The sequence below is a fragment of the Sceloporus undulatus genome, chromosome 6 (assembly GCF_019175285.1).
Source record: "Sceloporus undulatus isolate JIND9_A2432 ecotype Alabama chromosome 6, SceUnd_v1.1, whole genome shotgun sequence".
NCBI classification, from domain to species: Eukaryota; Metazoa; Chordata; class Lepidosauria; order Squamata; family Phrynosomatidae; genus Sceloporus; species Sceloporus undulatus.
In genome coordinates, this window is record NC_056527.1 from 109,191,438 (window position 1) to 109,216,737 (window position 25,300).

Below are 25,300 nucleotides of genomic sequence, written 5' to 3' on the forward strand. Positions count from 1 at the left end.
TTTTTTATGGCCAAGCAGGGATTTGAACTCTGGTCTCCAGAGTCATTGTCTAAAGCTCAAACTATTACATGATGCTTGCTGATTCATCCCTCGTACTTTTTTTCAATTCCTTGGTCCTCCTCATTGCTTCAGCTGGATGAGACAGTGCAAGTGCTACTGAGACGTTATGATGGAGGTTGTGAGCAGACTCAAGAAGAGCACAAGTTGGAGTCTGCAGGAGGAGAGCTAGATCCCTCTACCCTGGGACAAGAGGGATTGGAAAGGAGAGGTGAGCCCAACTTTCTGAGTTGATGAATTGTGATCAAAATGGAAAAGTGGAGCCAATACTGACCTAGTTCTTCTGGTCTCTGCAGAAGGTGTCCTGTCCCCCATTACTCCTCCTGCCCTTTGGAAGAGTGTGGACCTTGTACTGAATGAGCCATCACTTTCCTTCCTGGCTACCTTGGCCAGCAGCAGCAGTGAAGAGATTGAGTTGCAGCTTCAAGAGCGCATGGAGTTCTCTAAAGCTGCCGTCTCCCGCATTGTGGAAGTCTCTGACAAGATCCACCGGCGCACTGAGGAACTCTGCCAGAAAATCCATGCCCGTGGTGAGGAAAGGCACCATTTTGTTATACTTATTTGTTTATTAAAATACTTATTTTTTTGCCATATATCTAGGGACTTTAGGGTGGCTGACAGAAAAAATCAATTTAACCAGTTTGAAACATTGGCATGGTACAGACCACCCCAAAAGGGTGGCCTCTCGGTGCCTGTTTTTCTGCTGGAGGAAAGCCGCAGCCGCCAAATCACGTAGCTTTCCGCTGGTGCAAAAAGAACCCGCGGAAGCGAGTTCTTTTCAAGCGGTGGTGGCATAACAAGTGTGCCACTACACACTCGTTACGTAAGCGCTGTGTGGACGCCGCACTGCGCTTACATAACTATGGCGGTGCCTATGTAAACAGGGTGTCACCATTGTTATGCCCTTGTCACGTGCTAGGATTGCGGGGTGTGAGGGTGCTCTGCCCCCAGGCAACCCTAGCATGTGACGAGGGCATTGCAAAGGCCTGTATGTACTGGGCCATAAAAACAGTACGCTACACTAAACAGTTTGACAAATTGTTAACATCTTTTGTGTCATGCCATGTGAGGATCTGTGTTACACATTAGGTGTGGAAGGGAAATCTGAGATACAGTGTTTCTTGAATCCATGAGAAAGAGGAGCTGAATAAAGAAAGAGTAGCAGAAAGACCGTTTTTGTTTTCATAGTAGTTGAGATGGGAAGGATTTTTTTAAAAAGGTAACCATTTTGTAAGTTCTCAGGTGATTTCTCCCCCCCCCCCACCCCTTCCAGTGGAGTTTGATCAGCTAGAAGAAGCAGTGAAGGCTCTCAACAAGGACCTGACGAGAGAGAACCGACATCTTCAGGACCTCACTACCCAGCTGCAGGAGAAGCACCATAAGATCTCCCTGGAGGTAGGTGCTTTGCTCAGAGACCAGCAGGGTCTGTATGTGGGTGTTGCTGACATGGAAGGAGAAGCTTCTCTGATGTCTGTCATATTTATCCATCTCTCCTCTACTCCTACCTGCTCAGTATACAGAGCTGCAGGACAAGGTGACCTCATCAGAGACCAAAGTGCTGGAGATGGAAACAACAATTGAGGACTTGCAGTGGGACATTGAGAAACTGCGCAAGCGGGAGCAGAAGCTGAACAAGCACCTGGCTGAGGCGCTGGAGCAGGCAAGCCAAGGCTTCGAGTGGCTCTTGATCTCTCCCAATCCCACCCACATAAAGCTCTCATCTTGCTAAAAATGGCTCTTGCATGGCACTTGAGGGAGGTTACTTTGGGGACTATGACTCCCAGGCTGCATCTGCACTGCAGAAGTAATCCAATTTGGCACCACATTAACTGCCATGGCTCAATGCTATGGAATTTTGAGATTTGTAGTTTGTTGTCAGAGCTCTCTGACAGAAAATGTTAAATAGCTCACAGAACTACACATCCCAGAATTCCGTAGCATTGAGCAATGACAACTGAAGTGGTGTCAAACTGCATTATTTCTGTAGTGCAGATGCAGCTCCAGACTCCTATGACCAGCATGCTAAGCAGCAGGGTCTGGGAACTGTAGTCCCTAAAAGAACTTTCCAAGCTCTGTTGTTATATTCTCCTTCCCCCCCCCCTCCTCTTTTGGAGAAGGATGAAGGCTGTAGTGCAGAACAGTCTTTTAATATACTTTTATTCAGATTGTTATGTTTTTAAATGATTTCATACTGTTTTAAATTATGGGTGTTTTAATATGATAGTGTAATTGCTCTTTTTTATCACCAGATATTTAACTGTATAGCCTTATAAGCCACTGTAGGTCCCATATTGGGAGAAAAGTGATATAAAAATTAATTCAGTAACTAAATAAATACTTTCTGCTATTTTTATCATGTAACTAATGGATAAGCAGTTTTCTAGCAGTATTATTATTAAGCTTTGTTTATATAGTGCTGTAAATTTACACAGCACTGTATATACAATTTCACAGTAAGGCAGAAAGAGTGAGAAATGTGTAGTACATGTGGTATAACTGTAACCTCTTCCTTGGATGTGGGATTCACAGAGCATGGTGGCCATGATGTTCTTTGGCCAGGGCAGCTACAGAGCTGAAAAACCTTCTTTTTAAAAAATTCAGTTTTGATTGCTTGGGAATTGAACCAGTCCATGAGTTGCAAGGACAAAAGCAAGCCACATATTAGTACTGAGCTTTAATCCACCCAGGAAGATAAATTTGAAAGAGGGATTATGTTTTCTCCTCATCACCTGCCACTTAAATTATGGGAATGGAGGCCTGTTCAGGATTGCCTCCATTCATAGAGTGAGATTGGCTGCTGCAGTGAGAACATAATGCAGGGTCTCCTTAGTTTTGGTTCTAGTCTCATGGTACCAACTAAGGACTGTTTTTTCAATAGCTGTAGAACAAGAGTGGACAACCTCTAAAACATCTAAGGGCCTAATTGTGGCCCAAAGGCCCCACTCAGGTCACCCCAGGCATGGAAATGTCTCCCTCATCTCTGTCTCTTTCTGTCTCTGCCTCTCTCTCTTTCTTTCTCTCTGTCAACTCATAGCCTAAGTAGCTATGTTCTTTTATGAAAGTTCTTTTCTGGTATTTTAAAAACAAACAAACAAACAACTTTTGTGAGGCCCTGTTTAATCCTCATTTTGCTGGTCCTGATGGCCTACAGGAGCAGAAAAAGACCATTTATGCAGAAAATTTGTTTTTTGATCCAGCGGCTCAGGTGGACCCTGGAGGCCTGTGGGATGCAAAAAGAGCATTGAGGGACCACACGAGGCCATCAGCTGCACTTTGCCCTCTCCTGCTCTAGAGATTTTAAAATACTTGAGATTCAGGTAAATGGAGGTCTGGGTGTGACATGACAGGGATGCTTCCCTTCTCCTTCATGATAAGGTATATTTAGATAAACTGAAATACTTCTGCATTTCTTACCTGCCTTTCTGCTGTTGAAGGCCAATTAGCCTTTGTCGTTGTGGCCTGTTTTGTGGTGAAGAACCTGTTTAGCTATATACTGAAAATGTTCAGGAAAATATATTTGTGGTCTAGAAAGTTCTAAACATCTCTCTCTAATTCTTTGGCAGCTAAATTCTGGTTATTATGCATCTGGCAGTTCTGGCGGGTTTCAGGGAGGGCAGATCACACTTAGCATGCAGAAGGTAAGCGGGAGAAAATGGCTGGAGAGTAAATGGAGGCATTGAGATCTCATGGGGTTTGGTGCTCCCCTTGCCATTATCTCACTGACTCATTTTGGGTTTGCAGTTTGAAATGTTGAATGCAGAGCTGGAGGAGAACCAAGAACTGGCCAATAGTCGTATGGCGGAGCTGGAGAAACTGCAGCACGAAATGCAACAGGCTGTTAGGACCAATGAAAAGCTCAAGGTAGTGATGGTAGATGGGGCTGCCTTGCCAAAGATGTGGAAATTGTGTCCTCTAGAGGAAGAAGTGGACATGGCCAAGGAAGGGATGGGCAATGCCCAGAACTTGAAACTAACTTTTCCCTCTGTGATGCTCAGAATCTTCTCAGCCAGCATAGCCAATTGACATGCTGGCTAGGGAATTTTGGGAACTCCAATTCATAAAGATTTCCAGGTGCCCCAGAAGAGATCTGATCTGTGGTGTGTACCCATTTGAATTGGTTCTGTAGACGTAGACATAGTGCTCTGTTTACATGGGAGGAAGTTCAGCATGGAAACCAATACAAAAATAGAATACAGTCCATTTTTGTTCAGTGGGATTTGTGGCTCATCTCTCTGGTGTCTCAGACTTCACTTACTGTATTATTTACATAATTCCCTTGCGAAGCTGCCAGAGTCTGGAAAAGTGCATGTTCTACCAATTCTATTTGACCAGAATCACGGAGGCAGTGTCTTTCCAGCTATGGGATCTTTCTATTGTGTCCTGTGCCAATATAAATAGTTTCATTTCTCATTTTATGCATTGACACACACAGCATGTCAAGTTTTTCAAAAGTAAGCAAAACAAGACATTTCTTAAGTTGGGGTTTACAGATAGAGTTGGATATGTTGGCTGCCGTAATTTTATGTGTGCATTTGGCACAAGCTCCTGGCTAGCTAACAGCATCCTATTGTTCGTCTTACCTAGAGTATCAACCTATTGAGTCACTTAGATTTACCTACATGTTGACTCACTATTCCGTAATTGATTCAGTGGTTCTACTTGGATCTTGTTGCTGTAGGATGACTCTAAGGTGAACTTATCACAGGGTTTTCTTAGCAAGTTTCTTTAGGGGGTGTTGCCATCCAATAAAATTCAAGCCAATGGGTGGAGGGACACTTACTTGGGACTAGTGGCTGTGATTGGACACAAGTTGCTAATTTTAATTGGTGTGTTTGTCTCTCAGGTGGCACTACGGAGCTTGCCTGAGGAAGCAGTGAAGGAGACACTGGAGTACAAGGTGCTGCAGTCTCAGTTCTCGCTGCTCTATAATGAGAGTCTGCAGGTGAAAACGCAGCTGGATGAGGCCCGGGCCCTTCTGCTCACCACCAAGAATAGCCATCTGCGCCACATTGAGCACATGGAGGTGAGGGAACCAAGAATGCATATGTGTGCTTGTGGCTTTCACTTTATGAGGTTGGAAGTATATTTATTGTGATACAGCATTGAGATAAGACCAGGATATTTTTATGATTTCAAAACTTGTAGAGTGCTGGATAAGGACTTAAAAATTCTCAGTTCTAGTTCTGATGAAACTCACAGGGTGTCCTTGGGATAATTGCATGCTCTCTCTCTCTCCCTTTCTCCTCACTTGACCCACCTTGCTGGGTTGCTATGAGGATAAAGGGGAGAGGAAGAGAGCCAAATGTTGCCATCTTGAAATCATAGAAGGAAAAGCAGGATATAAATATTACAAATAAAATAGTTCCTTAGATTCTACAAAGGAGAAAGAAATATTGGGGTCATCTGATGACTAGCTCCTTATTGGTGATATTCTCTCTCTCTCTCTTTGGCAATAGAGTGATGAGCTGAACCTTCAGAAGAAGCTGCGGACAGAGGTGATCCAACTGGAGGACACGCTGGCTCAGGTGCGCAAGGAGTATGAAATGCTGCGCATTGAATTTGAGCAGAACTTGGCTGCCAATGAGCAAGCAGGTGAGATGGCACCTCCCTCTTGTGTCTTGATGGTAAAAATATAGGTGATTTTTTCCTCACCCCCATACATATACTTATTCTGGGCAAAGTCTCCTCTTTCTCTGTGTCTTTGAGATGAGGTGATGGCCCATCATAGGCATGCACTTAAGCAGTAGACAAGCTAACCACACAAAGGCTGTGGCATCCTTTGTGACGTACGCATACATAGGTCCCTTTTTGATGGGGCACAGAGGACTATTCCTTGGCTTTGCATTCCATCCAGACACCTCCCACTGCCCAGCAGCTGTAAAGACCAACTGCTTCTCTATTATCTAAATCACCCCACTCCTTTCCTCACCAGTAAATGATGCAACAGAGATCCCTCCCTGGGCGAGAAAGCTGCTGGGCATTGGGAGGACACAAAACTGAATTTGTGGAGCTATGAACTCAGGTAGAATCTCAGCCTAAATGTGACAGTTCCTAGTCTCCTTGAAAAGGTGAGTCCAGAAACTGTAGTTCAAAAAGGTGAATTGTCCAAAGTCTGAAGCTGATTGCCATAGTATGCATAGTATATACACATAGTTCCCCCCCCCAAAGTTCCGGAAACCAAGCCTTATGAGGAATGACTTAGGGAGCTGGTTATGTTTTAGCTTGGAGAAAACTGAGAGAAGTGACATGATAGTTATCTTTAAATATATGAAGGAATGTCACGTAGAAGATGGAGCAAGCTTATTTTTTGCTGTTCCAGAACATATGATTCAATTTTTTAGTATCTTTTAATTCAAATTTATAAAAAGAGAGAGAGTCCACCTAAGAATTAGAAATAACTTTTTAAAACACTGAAAGAACTGTTCAACAGTGGAACAGATTCCATTGGAGGGTGGACTCTCCATGTTTATACAGAGGTTGGATGGCCATCTTTCAGGAGTGCTTTAGTTGTGTATTTCTGCCTGGCACTGGATTGGACTAGATGACCCTTGTGGTTGTTTCCGGCTCTATATTTTGTGTTTCTACGAATGCTACAGCGCTACCGTGGGCTGCATTCATCTCACTCACCATGCTTGTGAGAGCTTGCAATATTCTGGTTATCCAGTTTATGGTGGATTCATGTTTTTTTGTGTTAGAACCATGCTAAATTCTTGCACATCTCCCTCTCCCCTCCCCTTTTCTCTCTCTCTCTCTCAACTTTGAATCTTAGGTCCCATCAACCGAGAGATGCGTCACCTGATCAGCAGCCTCCAGAACCACAACCATCAGCTGAAGGGTGATGTGCAGCGCTATAAGCGTAAGCTCCGGGAGGTGCAGGCAGAGATCAACAAGGTGGGTCTAGGATGGAGAGAGACTCCAGGAAGTCTTTTTCTTAAGGTTTTCAGCTGAAATTAATTCTGGGAAAGTATATTATGCAGCTTTGATTAAAAACACATAATGGCCAGTATCCTATGGGGCTCAGTGTTTTGTAGTAATGCATGCTAAACTGTGCTACAGCTGGTAATTTACTAACCCCAGATTTACTGTAGTCTCTATACACACACACCATTCTGTGGCTAGTGGAGAGTGGAAAGAGACCAAAGAAGTATCCAGCTATGTCCGTGTAACCCAGTTCATAAGGGTTACATCATCTGTTGAGGTCTGCTAAAGGTCTCAGCAGAAGTCCTCAGAGGTCTCAGCAGAAGATGTAATCACTTTATATCTGGTTATGAGGTCATAGGTGTGTAGCCAAGGGTCCGTTTAGGGGAATTTTATTATTATTGTTATAGCTCAAATATTGCAAGAGGAGGGCCTGCACAACAGCCCTTGCAGAATCGTCTCCTGTTGTGTATATGGAGTAGACCAGGGGATCCCAATAAATGGAACTGAGACAGACTTCTAGAATTAATAACCAATTTATTATAAAGGAAAACACATACGATTCACTAGCATACACACACACATACAAGGCTCAGGAAAAGCATAGGTAGCATGGAATAGGATTTTAGGCATCACTGGGGTGATACGTACCAGAATGTAGACTCCCTCCAGGAATCCAAATGGAATATGAAGCTGATGGCATGAGGCTCAGCCATGGAATGAATGGCCAGGATCAAGAGTCGGGAGCCAGGTCAGGGTTCAAGGGGACAGAGCTTCCCCTGAAGTCCAACTGGCCAGTGAACAGGCAAATCGATGATATTTATAGGCAAAATTTGCTTCTGGCAAAGGTGCTGATGGTGAGAACAAAGAGTTTAATTCTTGCTTTTCACCTGAAGTCCTGTCTGATGTCTTAGTGGTCTTAAGCTGCTCGGACAACAGACCTGGGAAGGGAAAGCCTCAGGCAAGGCAAATATTTCTCTTCCTGGTCCTATGAAATCCTCTTATGCGATCCTTAGATATGATGATGTGGGTGCCCTCAGGGGTGTGTGTACATGTCCTCATGCCTTGCTGGCAATGGTGGACAGGCTAGTAGAGTTCATCTAGGGGTCATTAAGGGCTATCATTTATACCAAATTATATGGAGCAGCATGGGTAACAGGTGATCCCCTTTCTTCTATCATAGCACAGAATGACTGTGATGGAAGAGTAAGTAAATAGGGGAGTGGTGCTTTGGTCATTGGATAGAGGAATGGAATGGAATACCAACATTTGCATCAACAAAAAAAGACATACATGGGCATAAGGTTGACTTCCACCCATGTATGCCACTAACATACGCGCCGGCCAATGAACGGCATATCTGAGAGTGTAGTAATTTAAATCATGGGCACTCACATTGCCTTGTTAATCCTCCAGTTTGCTTCTTCATGCTACTCTCTCTGTTCTGCAGCCAGGGCTCCCCAATTTATGGTTCTACCAGAAAAATATCCCATAGTCTTCTAAACAGTATAAACATATCTAGTTTTTCACCCCTTATCTTGTTGGAATGAGTGTGTAGTTATGTGAGTGCTGTGAAGGAAAGTTGCAGTCCATATCCTTTTTCCTCAGGTTCGGATGCAGCAGAGTGGCTTTCATTCTAGTGTGGCAGCGGCGCCCCCTCCGGCAGGGAGTGAAGACCCTGGGGGGTCGGTAGACCCCAGGGTTAGCACGTGAAAGAGGAGGAAGGACAGCCCCCCGAAATCAAGAAGGACCCAAGGAGGTTCAAATCAAGAAGGAGCCAAGGAGGAGGCAGTGGCAACTCCTCAGCTACCTGGGAGCCATGAGGGGGGTAAAAAAGGAGGAAGAGGACCCCCCACCTCCCAGCCACCTGCCCCACAGCTGCCCCACCCGCGAGCCAAGGAGCCTGAACGGTCCAAGGGGCGAGGTGGAGACCGAGGTGGAGGACCGTGATAGGTCCCGGATCGTGAGAAAGAGGCCCTCTTCATCCTCCACATCATCATCCTCTTCCTCAAGGGACCGGGATAAGCAGAAGGTAGTGAGGCAGTGAGGATGCCAAGAAAAAGGATTTGGATCTGCTCAAACAGCTGCGGGCTGAACTCAATGAGTGTTGTGGAGGAGTCTTGGAAGTTGTGGAGGAGAGAAGAAATGTTCCCTAGGAGTGGACTGCTAAAGGGTGGCCTGGCATTTGGGCCCCAAATTTAGGAAGGCATTGAGGATTTTGGTGAACAGGGTGTTGGTATTTTAGACCGAAGAGGAGATAAGCCTTTGCGTGAAGCTTTTTTTTCCCAGCCTGAAAAGTGCTGCTGTGGAGTTTTGGTACCGTATTTTCTGGCATATAAGACGACTTTCAAACCTGGAAAATCTTCTCAAAGTTTGGGGGGGGGGCTTATACGCCAGGTGCAGAAACCTCCGAGCTAGACTGGTCACCACAATGATGGGGGGAGCTGAAAAAACGGCTGCAGAGCTCTGCTCTGGGCCCCACAACAAACCCAACTCCCAGAATTCCATAGCAAAGAGCCAGACCATAGAGTTAACGCACTGCCAAACCTCTATTTCTCCAGTGTGGATGCACCACAGTTCTCCTCCCCCCCCCCCCCCCCCGGATCCCATCCTCCATTTCAGTGCTATGCTCCTCGGGTTACACAGCGCAGCAGAGGAATACAAGCTTGCAGCTGCACATTTTGCAAGCAAAGCAAAGGCAAAGCAGTGCAAGCAATGGGGAAAGCAGAGCCAAATGGAACACAAGAGGTAGGGGCCTGGAGGGAGCTCCTTTTTTTTCTCTGCCAGGTCCGAAAGGGGAGTAAAAATAAAGAGGCCTGGCTCTTTTCTTTTTAAGTACCTCCTCTGGCCCTTCTCTCACTCACTTCATAAGAAGGAAAGCCAAGAGATAGGGAAGGAGGCGGAAAGAGTGATCTTTTATTTTAAACCCAGAGTGGGTTTTGTGGTGTTGCAAGGACCCACCTCAATGGCGCGAAATGAGGATTTTGCACTAGAAAGGAGGAAAGGGAGGCTGCATCCACACTGGAGAATAACCCAGTGTGTACCGCTTAACGCCCTGGCTCAAGGCTATGGATTCTGGGAGTTGGAGTTTGCTGTGGGGTCCACTCGGGCCACAACAAACCTCCAACTCCCAGAATCCATAGCCTTGAGCCAGAAAGAGTTAAAGTGGTGCCAACCAGTTTTTTCTCCAGTGTGGATGCAGCCCGAGTGTGCTGAGGGGAAAAAGACACCCCTCTCTGAGGCATCTCTTAGCCTTAGCATGCATTGGAAGAGGGGTAGTCTTATATGCCAAACTCTAACTTTTAAATGGAAAAGTTGGGGGTCTCTTATACACCCAGTCGTCTTATACACCAGAAGATACGGTAGTTGAGTTTCTGTGCCAAGAGAACTTTGCCAGTATTTTTGGGCAGAGAATTGGAAAACTTTGGCTTGAAAACCAGATAAGTTAAGTTCCCTGGGGAATTCTTGTCCTGGTGCTGCTTCAGCTGCTATCTCTGATAATTGGCATTTCCAGGTATTTAATTTGTAAATTTTATTTAAAGTTTCAATAATGTTGCATAGAACTAAGCTGTGGTCTTCACAAACTCCTTCTTGGAACTGACTTATGTACTTTACAAGCTGGGTAATTCTTATACTAGGAGGGGAATGCTTTCAGGTTCCAAGAAAAATGTCCTGAAGGCAGGGATGTAAAATAATATTCACAAATGTTTTGGCCTTCAATGAGAGGGTGTTTCAAAATGTCCATACTTACTGTTCCCCTCTACAGTTGGTCACTAAGATTTTTCATTTGTTAGGACTTTTTTGTGAAAGTTATACATATGGGGGAGATATACATGAAAATGTTTCTTTTGTAAAACAAAACAGAACAAACACCACTGAGCTATTTTTGTAGAATATAGTGTTTACTTTGCAAAAAAAACCTGTTTACTGCTTTGCTGCATTTTTGCACAAAAGTCCCAAAATGTAATAATAATAATAATAATAATAATAATAATAATAATAATAATAAATTGTTTATTTATAGACCGCTTTTCCTAAGATCAAAGCGGTGTACAGCATATAAAATAGGTACAATAAAAATAAAAAAACATATTAAAATACAGAAAAGCTCTTGTGATTTCATTCTGCAGGTAGCAAGCTTTTTGCAAAGAATGAAAGTTTCATGCAAGAATGAAATAAGTGTTAATTTAGATCCTTACTTGAGGTTAGGTCATCTGCTGTAAGAAGGCCAGAAATACAATTGCAAACTAGAACTCCAGTATGCTTCTTTCAAATAATTTCCTTCATACTTAGATGTCTCTTGTTATAAAATGAGTGCTGGTCTCTTGGATCTCCAAGCAATCATCCCCTTCCGTGTTCTTTTTAAGTAAGGTCTTAGAGCTTGGAATCCAGTGGTTGGAATTCAGGGAAATCTTGGCACTCTGGGCTGAGAGGGGTCTTACCATAATTCCTACATGGTTTGGGTCCAGGTTACCTATGGGATTGCCTCCTTTGTTGTAATCTGCCCTATACACTCAGATCCTCTGGGTGACATGTAGTTCAACCAACCAGAACTGGACTGGCAACTGTCACCCAGACGACCTTTTCATCAGTTGCTCTTAGGCTGTGGAATGACTTGCCAGGAGAGATTCAACAGCTAAACATGATGTCTGAATTTTAAAAAGTATTAAAGACCTATTTCTTCCGATAGGTCTGCCTAGTTGATTTTAAACTATGATTTTTAAACTGGAATATTTTAAATTTTATGTTGGATGATTATAATGTGTCCTGCATTTATGTGTTTTAACTTATGTGTTTAAATGGTTTTATTTGTTTAAATATATTGTACCCCACCTTGAGCATTGGGGAGGGGCAGGGAATAAATTATTATTATTATTATTATTATTATTATTATTATTATTATTACTACTACTACTACTACTACTATTATTATTTCTTCGTGCTGCTACTCCTTCTTTCCTTCCTTCCCCAGAAAGGCTCAGGAGAGTCAGAAGGAAATGAAACTCCTCTTGGATATGTATAAGTCAGCCCCCAAAGAGCAACGGGACAAGGTGCAGCTCATGGCAGCAGAGAAGAAGACCAAGGCTGAGGTGAGGGATGGCCTGCATAGAGATGCCTTTCTCCCTGAGATTGTCATTTTTCTGCACTCCCCACCTCCATTGTTCTAGGCCAGAGGTGGGCAACTGTGGTGGGTCCAGGGGCAAATGTTGGGACCCTCTGAGAGCCTCATAGACTGCCAAAAGAACATTGGAATGGTGTCTGATTTTGTAAAATAAGTATTTCTGATATTAAACAGTGCACAGGACCCTTGCATCCTAGTTGAAAGGGTGAATTGCTGCTCCTTGATATTTCCAGGTGTGGCAGTTTGCTCCATTTTGTGGTGTCCAGTAAAAGGGGAGTCTAAAGAATGTGGAGGAATTTAGGGTCACAAAAGCCAGCCATGGTGCACCTTGGAGCCAGTTGACATGAGAGGGAAAGATGAAGAAGATGTTTTTCACATAGCATTGCTCAAGTTCTTCCAAGAAATCATGTTTTGCTTTTTAAAACTAAATAATCCTGCAGGGTTGTAATTTGCAGTATCGCTTAATGGATTGGGAAGGAACATATTATGGTTTTAGGGTTTATTTTTGCAAGGGATGAGGAGAGACCCCATTCTTTTTTGTCTTGCTTTGGCAGGTAGAGGAGCTAAGGGTGAGGATCCGTGAGCTGGAGGAGAAGGAAAAGAAAGAGAGCAAGAAAATGGCTGATGAAGATGCTTTGCGCAAGATCAAGTTGGCTGAGGAGCAAATTGAGCACCTGCAGAAAAAGTTGGCAGCAACTAAGCAGGTAGGAGCCTTTGTGGGTGCCAGTCAGCCTAGCTCTAACTGGTGTTCTCCAGATGTTTTGAAATGCGGTACCCATCAGCCCCAACCTATATGGCCACTGATCAGGGATGATTGGAGTTGTGGCCCAAAATACCTGGAGGGCAGCAGGTTGGAAAAGGCTGATGGTAAGTAATGTTGCAAAGTAGGAGCCTAAATGTTTGCCCGGTGGGCTCTTCATAGCCGTAGAGTTTGAGCTTTACACTGGTGCCCATGCAGAATGTTTATCATAGAGATGGTGGGGTGGTTGTGCCTTCAAGTCACCTGTCAGCTTACAGCAACTCTATAAGTTTCATTGGGATTTCATAGGCAAGGAATACTCAGAGGTTATTTTGCCAGTTTCTTCCTCTGGAATATAGCCTACAGCACCTGTTTTTATTTGAGTTTTATTTTTAACTTCTTTTTTGGGCAGAAAGGCACAATATAAATCCAAGTGAAGAAATAAATAAGTGACCTTCTAGCCACCTGTGGCCAGTCAGATGGTTGTGAGAAGCCCATACACATGCAGTCAATCAGTTATTTTATTTGTATTCTGGCTTTACCTCAAAAATGGGTCTTACTTTGGCTTAGAGAATAAAAAGAGGCACAAGAAAAACCACACATTGCTGAAAACATATTAAAAAGTGAGATTAAAATTAGAGCATGCCATGAAGATTATTGCTAATCATGGAGATGAGGTCTAGATGGCCTTGTTCCTGTATAAATCCACAGTGATAAGAACAGTAGTAAGGGAAAAGAAAGGAGAAGCTGAATACCTGTGTTTTTTCTTTGGGTCAGGAGGAGGAGGCTCTTCTGTCCGAAATGGATGTGACAGGTCAGGCTTTTGAGGACATGCAGGAGCAGAACATGAGACTGAACCAGCAGCTGCGTGAGAAGGATGATGCTAACTTCAAGCTGATGTCAGAGCGTATCAAGTCCAATCAGATTCACAAGCTTCTGCGTGAAGAGAAGGATGAGTTGGCAGAACAGGTGCTGGCCCTCAAATCTCAGGTGAGGAGGAGTCCCTCTACTTGCTGAATATACAGAGCTTTGTGTGGAGGTTGTGGGAGGGAGAGGTGAATGTCATGCGATTGTGGGTGAGTCACAATCCTTCTGCATCTAAAGGCATACCTTACTTAATGAAGTAAATGTATTCTTGGGCATTATTTCTTTAACAGAAAATTTGGTACCAGAGGCAGAAATAACATAGAAGGAGTAGGACAGGTTGCTAGACCTCAAAAAAGGAGCCATTTAACGTGTTTTCAGCAAATAGTTCTAGATAAAATGTTTATCCAAAGTAATATGCAATAGCAAGTACATTTCTATACTGCTTACCGATGTACTATGTGGTTTACAATGGGTAAGGTAATTGCCCCCAACAAGCTGGATACTCATTTTAGCTATCTCAGAAGGATGCCAGGCTGAATCTTCCTTAGAGATCTTCAAACAGAGGCTGGATGGCCATCTGTCGGGGATGCTTTGATTGTGATTTCCTGCATGGCAGGGGGTTGGACTGGATGGCCCTTGTGGTCTCTTCCAACTCTACGATTCTATGAATCAACCGAAGACCCTGGCTGGTATTGAACTCACATCCTTGTGGTTAGTGAGTTAAGTGGCTGCAGTACAGGCATTTAACCACTCAGCCACCAGGGCCCCTTGCACATGTGAAATGACACAACCAGGTCACACAACCTTTTTATAAGGAAATAAAAACATTTTGAACCTTCTATAAACTACTTGATAGCTTCTTCTTTCTGTTCCCCTTTTTCCTGTTATTACATAGCATTTTGCTGTACCAAAGCAAATTAGAGCAGTTCTTCAAGGCTTCTGTTAAAAGACTTAGGCTGAGTCACTGAAAACATGAACAGAAAGAGTTAACCTCTCCCCTACTAAGTTGGGAGGGGACTTTGGAATCCCCTGAAGCCCTTTCTTCAAACTGGCAGTGTTAATCTCTTCTGTGATGTAAATACATGTTTTGATTCCAGTAAACCTTCTGTTAGCATCCTAAAGAGTTAATGTCCAGTCCCATCCCTAGCCATCTGTGTCTAAATGCCTTTGTAAAAAGAAGCTTCCTTTTCAAAGCCTTCCTGTACTTAGTTGTTTGGCTTTCGCTTCCTTGCTTAGGTGGACACCCAGTTGTTGGTGGTGCAAAAACTGGAGGAGAAGGAGCGTGTTCTGCAGGGAAACCTAGGCACTGTTGAGAAGGAGCTCACTCTGCGCAGCCAGGCCCTGGAGCTCAACAAGAGGAAGGTGAGGAGGCAGAGCTGGAATAGAAACAAGCAAAGCTATGGAAACTTGTGCTTCCAAAAAAGAAATTCTTCACCAACTCTTTCAAAAAGATGAGTCTTGCTGTTGATAAAATTCCATTTACTTCCATGTATTTTAGGTAATTCGGCTTTTGCAAGTTGTGGGACTAGGAGAGGGGATAATGATGGAAGAAACCATCAGTCCTTGGAATTCAATTCTGTTCTTCTCTCCCTGTGCCTCTTCTGAAATTCCTTCAGGAATTGTCTTCTTGTTTGCCTGGATGGCCTTAGAGGCTAGAAACTTGCTGAAAGAAATAAAAGCAAAGATTCCTAATGTTCTGAATTCAGGACCCAATCTCAATTTCTGTTCTTCTGTAGTATGCATAATTAGAGATACATGTACAGATTTTGAAATAAAATTGTACTGCATTGTTGGGTATATTTGGCAGCTGTTTTAAGTTTAGTGCCCCTGAGAAGATAGTTCCAGAAGTCTGCTACTTTTTCCTTTGCAGGCAGTGGAGGCTGCACAGTTGGCAGAAGACCTGAAGGTACAGCTAGAGCATGTGCAGTGTAAGCTGAAAGAAATCCAGACATGTATGGCTGAGAACCGGGCAGCTAAGGAAAAAGAGTCTTTCAACCTCAAAAGAGCTCAGGTACAAAAGGAGGAAGCTCCTGCCTTTCTTAAATATGTGTAGTAATTTGTTAGAATGTTCTACTTGATGGAAATGTCTAGAAAACTGTATTTTGCACATAGAAAGTAACTAGCGCTCATGGTGCGGATGGTATGGAGACATTCCTTCCCACACTGCCCAACTTTTGGACTCAATGAATTGCATCTTTTCTCCAGGAGGACATCTCTCGTTTGAGACGCAAACTGGAGAAACAGCGCAAGGTAGAAGTGTATGCAGATGCTGATGAGATATTGCAAGAGGAGATCAAGGAGTACAAGGTGAGTGGTAGAAGAGTTGGGTGTGCCAAAGTGGGAGGTGAGCTGGTAAATGGGTAAGCCCAATTCCTGGCAGTTGTAGCCATTCCTTGTGTGTCTTCCTCCCCAGGCCAAGCTCACCTGCCCTTGCTGCAACACCCGCAAGAAGGATGCTGTCCTCACCAAATGTTTTCACGTCTTCTGTTTTGATTGTGTCAAGACTCGCTATGACACTCGCCAGCGGAAATGCCCCAAGTGCAATGCGGCCTTTGGAGCCCATGATTTCCATCGCATCTATATCAGCTGAGCGCCTGGGACCTATTTTCTACCCAGTGGGATCCCTTTCACAGACTCTGCCTGGATCTCTTGGCTAAAGACCTTCTTGAGTGCATCTGAGACCAATCCCCACCTGTTCTGTGGATCTCCTTTCTTCATCTGTTTAAAATCCATTCTGTGAGGCTTCCTTTGCGGTGGATGCTCAGTTTACTTTCTTCTTTCTTTTGTACCCTAAAGCTTCTGGGGTCTGCTGACTGGATAACTCTCCTTCCCAAATGATTTTACCCTCCTCCTCTCTCTTTCCATCAAATTGCCTTTGGGCTGCCTTTCCCCCTTCTTCTCTGGCCATTTTGAAAAATTTTATGACACAAGGTCACTGCAGGCAGCTGTCATACAACCAGATACTCCTTTTTGAAGAGGGGCATTCTTCTTTTATTAATTGTTTTAAGAATTGCTTTCAGTGTTTCTGAAGTAAAAGTTGGAGATGGTCCTGCAAGATCTTTCTCTCTTCCTCGGAAACCTGTGTCTGTCTTTTTGTTCTAGTGAAACTGGAAGGCTGGGGACAGTGATGTCTAGAGGGGCAATGCTAGAGTTATGTACAAGTTCAGGAAGTTACAGCTTTGGACAGCCTGTGAAGAACTTTTAAAATACAGAAAATCTAAGCTTTTCATGATACAGAATAGGAAAGAAGCAAGGCTATGATAGGAGCCTCTCAACTGCATTATTTTTTGTGAGATCTCAAGGCAGCAAGCATGTGTGTGTGTGTGTGTGTGTGTGTGTGTGTAAACAGTTCTAGATTAAAATTGCTAAATAATTTAAGCAAGATAAAAACATATTAAACAACATGACAGGTTAAAGCAGCTTAGTTAAAACAGGGAGATGCAGAAGGAGTCATGAATGAATACTGCAAAACAGCTGTGTATTTGCACATGTGTTCAGGACACACTGATAGGCCTATGCTAGCATAAATAAAGCTGGACAGATGATGAGGTGGAGGGAAGAAACCAATTTTGGCTCTAGTTAGGGTTTGTGAACTCAAAGTAGTTTTAGAGTTGGAAGGAGTCATGGAAGTCAACTGTGCAGGAACCCAAAAATTACAGCATTATTTATGACAATCTAGCATTTGCTGAAATACCTTAATGAAGAGGGAATCCACCCACTCCTCAGACAGTCTGTTTCTCTATTGAATATTTCTGGACATTAGGACATTTGTCCTAACAGTCAGCCAAAAAGTGTTTCTCTAAAATTTCCACTTTTAAAAGTGCCTTCAAGTTGATTCTTACTTATAGTGACCCTCTGCTAGGGTTATCTAGCCACTTTGCTCAAAGAGGGTTTGCTTCTCCCTTCCTCTGATTTCCTCTGAGAGTATGACTTGTTGAAAGTTACCCAGTGCGTTTCTGTGAATAAAGGAGGATATGATACTTGGGCCTGTTACAGACAGACCAAAATAAAGCTGCTTCAAGTCACTTTGGAGGTATGGTATTTCAATGATGCATGCGTCCTAAGATTCCAAAAGCCGCACCAAAGGCACACTCCAGTCTTAAGGACTGCAGTGCAGCTTTGGTGCGGTTTTTGGACTCTTAGGATGCATGCATCATTGAAATACCATACCTCCAAAGTGACTCGAAGCAGCTTTATTATGGCCTGTCTGTCACAGGCCATGGTTTCCCAGAGTTCTAGTCCAACTCTCAAACCATTACACAATCCTGGCTCTCTAATTTCTGCTTACTGGTTCTAAGCCTGCTCTGTGGCTGCCATTGTTTCTGACTTGTGCTGAGGAGTGAAGGTCACTTGTTTTAGCATTTGAGCTAGTTCTGTCTAAAAGAAAGGAAGAATGCAAACCAGTGGCTTAGAGTAATAGTTTCCAAACTGATCCTCCAGATGTTTTGGACTCCCAGAACCTCAACTCAGCTTGGCCAGTGATCACGAATTCTGGGAGTTGAAGTCTGGAGAACCAGAGTTTGGGAACCACTGGTTTAGAGGAGCAAACGGTGCAGAGAAGGGAGTGTTCCCTTGTAATCTGTGATTACCAAATGGTCTGTTCATACTCATGGGTAGCACTATGGAAATGGTCTACATAATAGCTTCTCCTCAAACTCAGCAAAGCCATAAGCACTGTTGTGCATTCAAGTTATTTCTGAGAGGTGACCCTATCAAGTTTTCTTGTCAAGATTTCAAAGATTTGCCATTGCTTTCCCCCGAGGCTGAGAGTGTGTGACTTGTCCACAGTCACCCACTCGATGGGTTTAATGGTTGAGCTGGGAATTGAACCCTGGCTTCCAGAATTGTAGTTCAACACTCAAATCACTATACCATGAAATATAAAAGGCTGCAGGAGCAATATTACTTTACAGAACAGATAGACCACTTTTCCATCACAGCTAGGGGCCTTCTGTATAAGAAAAGAAGTCAGAACAGAGTTGTGGAAGACTAGTAAGCCCTCTCAAAATTGCTTGGGAAATTAACTTTGTTGGACTACAGCCCCTGAAATCCCTCAGCCATCCAAAGACAGAGACTCCACCACTCTGTCAGAGTGTGTTCCACTGTCAAGCAGCTCTTACTCTCAGGAAGGTTCTTCCTAATACTATTGAAGTGTCATCTGCACCAAATTAGGAGCAGCAGCAGCAGCTAATACCTCAAAGGAGAGGGCCAAAATTCAAAATACAAAGTTTCCCCTCTTTTCCCTGGAATGCCAGTTTACATTTTGGGGGGAAATGTACTTCTTTCTCCTCACAGAAATAACTATAATTATGAGGGGGGGGAAAGGACTACATTTCCCAGAGTTCCACTGGAGGGAAAGACGACTGTGAAATAAGACCGGCTTGGCAACTCAAACTGTTGCTCTCCCGTTCCTACTTAACACACCTCTACCCGGCTATCTTCTCTCTCAAATATATATATGAGAGAAGATATAAATAAAAATCAAGATAACCAGGTAAAGGTGTGTTAAGATAAGACCCACTATATATATATATATATATATATGGTCATATTGTGGGTCTTATCACAGCTCTACCCAGCTATCTTCATATATTATTTATTTTATTGTTATATATAAAAATAAATAGAAATGAAGATAGCCAGATAAAAGTGTGTTAAGAAGACCAACAATATATATAAATATAGATATTGTGAGTCTTGACTCTTAACACATCTCTACCCAGCTACAGTATCTTAATATTATATATATATATATATATATAATATATATATATATACACACATACACACACACACACACACATTAATAAAAATGAAGATAGCCGGGTAGAGGTGTGTTAAGACCCACAATGGGATGCAAACTGAGGAGAAAGATGTGGGTTTCACTAGGAAACTTTCCCCATCTGGGATTAACCCCCTTCTTTTGTTTCTTTCCAATTAAAATCCACACAGAAAAGGACCTAACATTTTCCTATTACAGCCTCCAGCCCTTCTGGAAATGTCTTTAAAGACGAAAGGCTAATAACAGAGGAGGAAGCTGAGGATATTATTTAGGTAAATAAAACTCCCTCAGGCAAAGACTACAACTCCCATGCTCCTTTGCCAGACCTTAAATTCCCAGCCTCCTCTGCGACCCAACGTGGGTCAACAGAAGAAGAAGTGCCACTTGGCAAAATCTCATTGGGGTCTCTTTCCTGGTGTCTGGATTGTGCAACACAAAGACCAAACTGAGGGAGACAGAGGAGACTGGTTGCATTTTAAAGGGCATCCATGTAAGGGGTTTTGTGTCTTAAATCAATACTGGTAACATCTGCCTTTTCTTACTCTTTTTTGAGAATGTGCATTTTGAGAATATGCAGGTAATGTGAAGGACTTTGGCTGCCAGTGTGGGATATTTAGTGTGTAATTTGCACGGTTGTGGAGGAAGTGAACACATCACTATCATCATCTTGCCCTGAAAAATGTACTGTATACGATAGGATGTGAGGTTGTTCAGCAAGAGACTTTTTGTGTGGATGTTAGCCAAATGGTAAGCTTTTAACAATTTGGTCAAGAGATATACAAAGCTAGGCATGAAAACCACAGGGAATCCTTGGGCAAGCCACACTCTCTCAGCCTCAGGGGATGGCAATGGCAATCCTCCTCTGAACAAACCTGGCCATGAAAACCTCATGGCAGGTTCGCTTTAGGGTCACAAAAGAGACTTGAAGGCACACGACACAACACACACACAAGGCAAAATACCCTAAAAGCACCAGATCCTGTCTGATCTTGGAAGCTAAGCAGGGTCACCCTGGTTAGTACTTGGACGGGAGACCGGGTGCTGTAGGCTATATTTCGGAGGAAGGAACTGGTGAAACCGCCTCTGAAGTATTCCTTGCCTAAGAAAACCCAATGAAGTTCATGGGGTTACCATAAGTTGACTTGAAGGAAGGCACACACACACACACACACTTTTGCTGTCTGTGTTTCATAAAGAAAAGGTTTTGTGAAGTCTTTTGTATAGAATTCCTGCCAGTGGCCCATGTGTGCGATCACCTTATATGTGTGATTTACGTTTGTGTGTGTGTTGACAGCGTCTGTTCTGTGGTCTACATCTACGAACGCTCTGAGTGCAGCGTATGTAGAAATATGTATAATAATAATAATAATAATAATAATAATAGATTTTATTTATATCCCTCCTTTCCAGGGTTACAATAGAATAAATAAACTGATGGATAAGACATTTTGTGCTTTGGGTTCTCAAGGTTCTGCAGCAGATGGCAAATCTTATTTTTTGGACTACAGTGCCCAGAATCCTTCTGCCAACTTCTTTATTTCATTTAGTCTCAAAGGATTTAAATTAGTCTCAAAGTTAGTCTCTACTTACATAGGAGCCTTTGGCTTCACAAAGGAAGGAATTGCAAATAGACATTAAATTTCCTTGAATTTGAAAATCTACCAGCAGCCAAAAATACCAAGGGAGAAGTGCCAGCTTGCAGATAGCCCTCCACAGCTCAACTAAAACCAGAAACAGAAAATGCAGGCCTATGACTAACATCTTCAATGTCTTTCTCCTGTTGCCTAATGAAGCGCCAGTGTGACTTTGAAAGCTTGCAACATGTAATTGTGCATTTTGGTTGGTCCAATAAAGGTATCATTGTTTGGATCTCAAAGGTAGTACAAGATCTTTCTACACACTGATTCTACCAACTAACACAGCTATATCTCTGAATTCTACCAGAATCCTTCTAGGTATTGTAGTCCAAAAAAGTAACTGTTCCAAGTTATGGCAGATAGCCTGACTTAATGGCTTTCACAAGAGAAAGGAGTTTAGAAAGCAGTGTCCTGGAAATTCATGAAATGGCATAATCTAAGTAAATCAGTTTTGTTATATCTCAAAGGTAAAGATAACAAATGGTTCATATTGGGTGTTTTTTGAAGTTCAATCCTGCTTCAGACATGACCGATTTGGGAGAACGAGTGCTCTGCACAGAAAGTTACGGCTCTCGCAGGACTCAGCGCTACCAGTTGTTGCCTGGTGGGACTCTTAGCTGTGTCCCAGACAGACCTGGAGATGGGGGCTATCGTTCACTGTGGGATTTCTTCATGGTGAGTAAACTATTTGGGCTTTTTTTAAGGCACTTAAAAGGTGTTCATTTAAATTGTTATTTTATTTATCAATTGGTCAACATCTATCATAGAATCATAGAGTTGAAAGAGACCACAACGGCCATCCAGTCCAACCCCCTGCCATGCAGGACATCTAAATCAAAGCATCCCTGACAGATGGCCATCCAGCCTCTGCTTAAAGACCTCCAAGGAAGGAGACTCCACTACGTTCTGATGGAGTGTCTTCCACTGTCGAACAGCCCTTACTGTCAGGAAGTTCCTCCTAATGTTGAGGTGGAATCTCTGTTCCTGTAGCTTACATCCATTGTTCCATGTTCTAGTCTCTGGAGCAGCAGAAAACAAGCTTGCTCCCTCCTCAATATGACTTCCCTTCAAATACTTAAACAGGGCTATCATATCACCTCTTAATCTTCTCCAGGCTAAACATCCCCAGCTCCCTCAGTCGTTCCTCATAGGGCATGGTTTCCAGACCCTTCACCATTTTAGTTGCCCTCCTTTGGACACGCTCCAGTTTCTCAACATCCTTTTTAGATTGTGCCCAGAACTGGACACAGTATACTATTTACATTGCTATTCATATGGTCCTCAAGGTAGGTAGGACTACTGTAATGTAGACTGTGTGGGGCTGCCTTTAAGACTTGTCCAGAAACTGGAGCTGATGCAGGATGCTTCAATGAGGCTTCTCAAAGAGACAACCTACTGGCAGCTTATAATACCTTTGAAGAAGAAAATTGTACTGGCTACCTATTTGCTGCTGGGCAGGATTTATGATGAAAGTCCTAAACAACTTGGGTTCTTGTTACCTGAGAGACTGCTTCCTCATTTATAGACTCATTCAGCATTTGGGATTATCTGGAGGGGACTTCCTGGTAGTACCCTATGCTTCTGGGGTCTATGTAGGAATTGTTCAGAACAGGGCATTTATTGTGGTGGCACCATCTATGTGGAACCTTCTCTGAACAATTCTTGCTCCATAAAACTCCCATGATAGGTTTTCCTTAGGGTTACCGTAAGTTGAAAATGACTTGAAGGCACACAACAGTAAACATCTATGTGGAATGTCCATCTCCTTGAGATCTGACATGCTCCAACTATAGTTAAGGGTTTTGGTTTTTTTTTTTGCAAGCCTCCCCTGACTAGTCTAACCTAACATCTATTTCTGGAACACAGAAAGAATGTACGTTAGTCTATGTATTGCTTATTTGTTTATTATGTCTATTTTGTGTTTTACTAATGTATACCACTTTGACATTTTTGGATCTAAGCATTTTCTGAATATCTGTTAATAATAAATATATATGTTTTTAAATTGATACTTATCAATTAAAGTATAATCCTATGCTCTTACTTCCACTAGTTGAAATGATTTAATTTGACTCCTGTTATTTAAGTGGAATTCAAGCTATACTGCCAACATGACAGATAAACTAGAAAAGTAACTGGACTACGGTGGCATACGCATGCAACATCAATGTTCTGTCAGACAAGAACAGATGTTAGGAAAATTGTTTTTTTTTGGACAACAGAATTTCCCATTCAATATGGCCACTGGCCATGCTGACTAGGGGATTCTGGGAGTTGCAGTAAAAAGAAACAGAACCATTCCAAGCTCTGGTGAACATGCACACACTGAATATTAATTCTGTGCACAGGACCAAAGAGAATCAGACTTTATTTTCTCTTTCTGATAGGCAGTTTTCCTGCCTCAAGGTTATCCTGAAAGTGTGAGTCCAGATTACCTTGCATACCAGATTTGGGACACCGTTCAGGTGAGGGGCTGTCTGTTTATCATGGGTGGATGGAATGAAATTCCTTATTTTAAAGGGATGGTGGGAAGCTAACACTCTCTTCCTTTCCCTTCCTCTAGAGGAGGAAAAGGGGAAACCAGTACCAGTGTTATGGATCATGGGTTGATATATTTTTAAGAAGGTCTTCACTTTAGTGTGTGTGTGTGTGTGTGAGAGAGAGAGAGAGAGATAATATGTAAATGACTATGAGTGAGAAAGAGTTGGGATTGGAGGCCAAAACGAGACCACAAATAAGTGGTGAACTGTAGCACCACCTTCCATTTGCTCCCCTAACTATCCCCTCTGTCTCCCCCAATCCCCAGGCCTTTGCTAGTAGTATCACGGGGACACTGGCCACCCAGGCTGTGCTGAAGGGGGTGGGAGTCGGGGACGAGACTTCAACTGTTACAGCTGCCACTGTCACTTGGATACTCAAAGGTGGGACCTGCCCTCAGTTCCTCCACTGTGCCTTTCTCTATCTTCTCTTTTCTTTTCTGGCTGTTATGTCCTGAGATATTTGTTTGAAATGCATAGGTTAAATTCTGGACTCTACAAACAATCTTCATAAATAATAATACAGCTGCCATGCTGAACCTGTTTGGTTCTTTCAAAGCCATTTTCCAAATCTATCCATCTTTTATTTGAACTCATAGAACCATTCAAGCCAGAATGAATGTTGGACTCTTTCCCTGTTTTTGCAAATTATGTTGTTGTAATTCAGGCTTGCCATCTATTAATTCAATAATGGAAATGCTGTATCGTGATTTGTATGTGCTGCATTATATTGTATTATTATATGGTACTGTACTTTGAAATCTTCTTATTTATTTTATAAATATTTGTAAGTCAAACAAACAAATCCGCCAGTAAGACAACCTTTTCAACATTATGCTTTGTTTCTGGTTCCTCAGCTCCCTAGGCCACTTCTCCTCTAACTCTTGTCAACCTGTACTCACAATCTCATCCTCTCCCCTGCTTGTCCAAAATTTATCATTTATTTGTCTAGAGTGTGTCCGAAGATAACCCCCTGCAAACTCTTACCATGTATCCTAGTTCTCTTCTTATGAAAGCCATTAATGCGCCTCCCATCCTTTATGTTTCAGATGGGACAGGCATGCTGGGCCGAATTTTCTTTGCTTGGAGTAAGGGGTGAGTCCTGTTTCTTTCTTAACTTAGATGCTGATGGGTCTAGGGGAATAAATTTTGGAAGGGGCTGTTCATATTTTATTTTATGTATGTCCACCATTCCTCCAAGAAGCTCAAGTGAGTTATGTAGTTTTTGCCTCCCCAATTGTATCTTTGCAACAACTCTTTGAGGTAGGCTAGATTGAGAGACAGATTGGTCCAAGCTTTCTCAGGCGGGGTACAGACCGCCGCTTTGCAGCGGTCTGGCGCCGCCGCCAGAAGGTCCGCGGGGGAGCCGGAGCTTTCAAACGGCCCGACTCCCGCGCGGACCGAAAAAAGAAGCTCCAAAATGGAGCTTCTTTTTGCGTCGCGTTTGCGACGTAGCGAGGCGCCAGGGGCGCGCTCGCTACGTCAGCAGCGGCGCAACGCGTCTGGACGCTGTGCGTCCGATACGCAAAGATGGCGGCGCCCATGTAGAAAGGACGCCGCCATCTTGTACGTATTGACTACGTATTAGGGTTAGGGGGGTGCGGAAGCACCGCCCCTTCCTAACCCTAATACGTATTCAAT

The 25,300-nt window shown here is 43.1% G+C and overlaps 2 protein-coding genes across 6 annotated transcripts in view; both read left to right on the forward strand.

Annotated features, from left to right (window-relative positions):
• Window positions 1-16,781, forward strand: part of RNF40 (ring finger protein 40) — a 23,109-nt gene extending 6,328 nt beyond the window's left edge. Inside the window, 22 exon segments of the mRNA XM_042475566.1 lie at window positions 133-268; window positions 354-587; window positions 1,331-1,452; window positions 1,571-1,717; window positions 3,621-3,695; window positions 3,799-3,918; window positions 4,901-5,080; window positions 5,514-5,649; window positions 6,827-6,948; window positions 8,584-8,659; window positions 8,662-8,724; window positions 8,727-8,758; window positions 8,761-8,916; window positions 8,918-9,012; window positions 9,014-9,076; window positions 11,948-12,065; window positions 12,652-12,801; window positions 13,614-13,826; window positions 14,940-15,065; window positions 15,574-15,714; window positions 15,909-16,010; window positions 16,117-16,781. Of these exon segments, the coding sequence (XP_042331500.1) occupies window positions 133-268; window positions 354-587; window positions 1,331-1,452; window positions 1,571-1,717; window positions 3,621-3,695; window positions 3,799-3,918; window positions 4,901-5,080; window positions 5,514-5,649; window positions 6,827-6,948; window positions 8,584-8,659; window positions 8,662-8,724; window positions 8,727-8,758; window positions 8,761-8,916; window positions 8,918-9,012; window positions 9,014-9,076; window positions 11,948-12,065; window positions 12,652-12,801; window positions 13,614-13,826; window positions 14,940-15,065; window positions 15,574-15,714; window positions 15,909-16,010; window positions 16,117-16,293 (2,784 nt within the window). The 3' untranslated portion in view covers window positions 16,294-16,781.
• A 2,858-nt stretch (window positions 16,782-19,639) lies between these two features.
• The window catches only part of RUSF1 (RUS family member 1), a 16,270-nt gene continuing 10,609 nt past the window's right edge, over window positions 19,640-25,300 (forward strand). The window contains exons 1-5 of one of the 5 annotated variants that reach the window (XM_042475832.1): window positions 19,640-20,062; window positions 21,630-21,797; window positions 23,510-23,587; window positions 23,929-24,043; window positions 24,709-24,754. In XM_042475832.1, the coding sequence (XP_042331766.1) occupies window positions 20,057-20,062; window positions 21,630-21,797; window positions 23,510-23,587; window positions 23,929-24,043; window positions 24,709-24,754 (413 nt within the window). In that variant the 5' untranslated portion in view covers window positions 19,640-20,056. The other 4 variants (XM_042475828.1, XM_042475831.1, XM_042475830.1 and 1 more) reach the window with 4 other exon arrangements.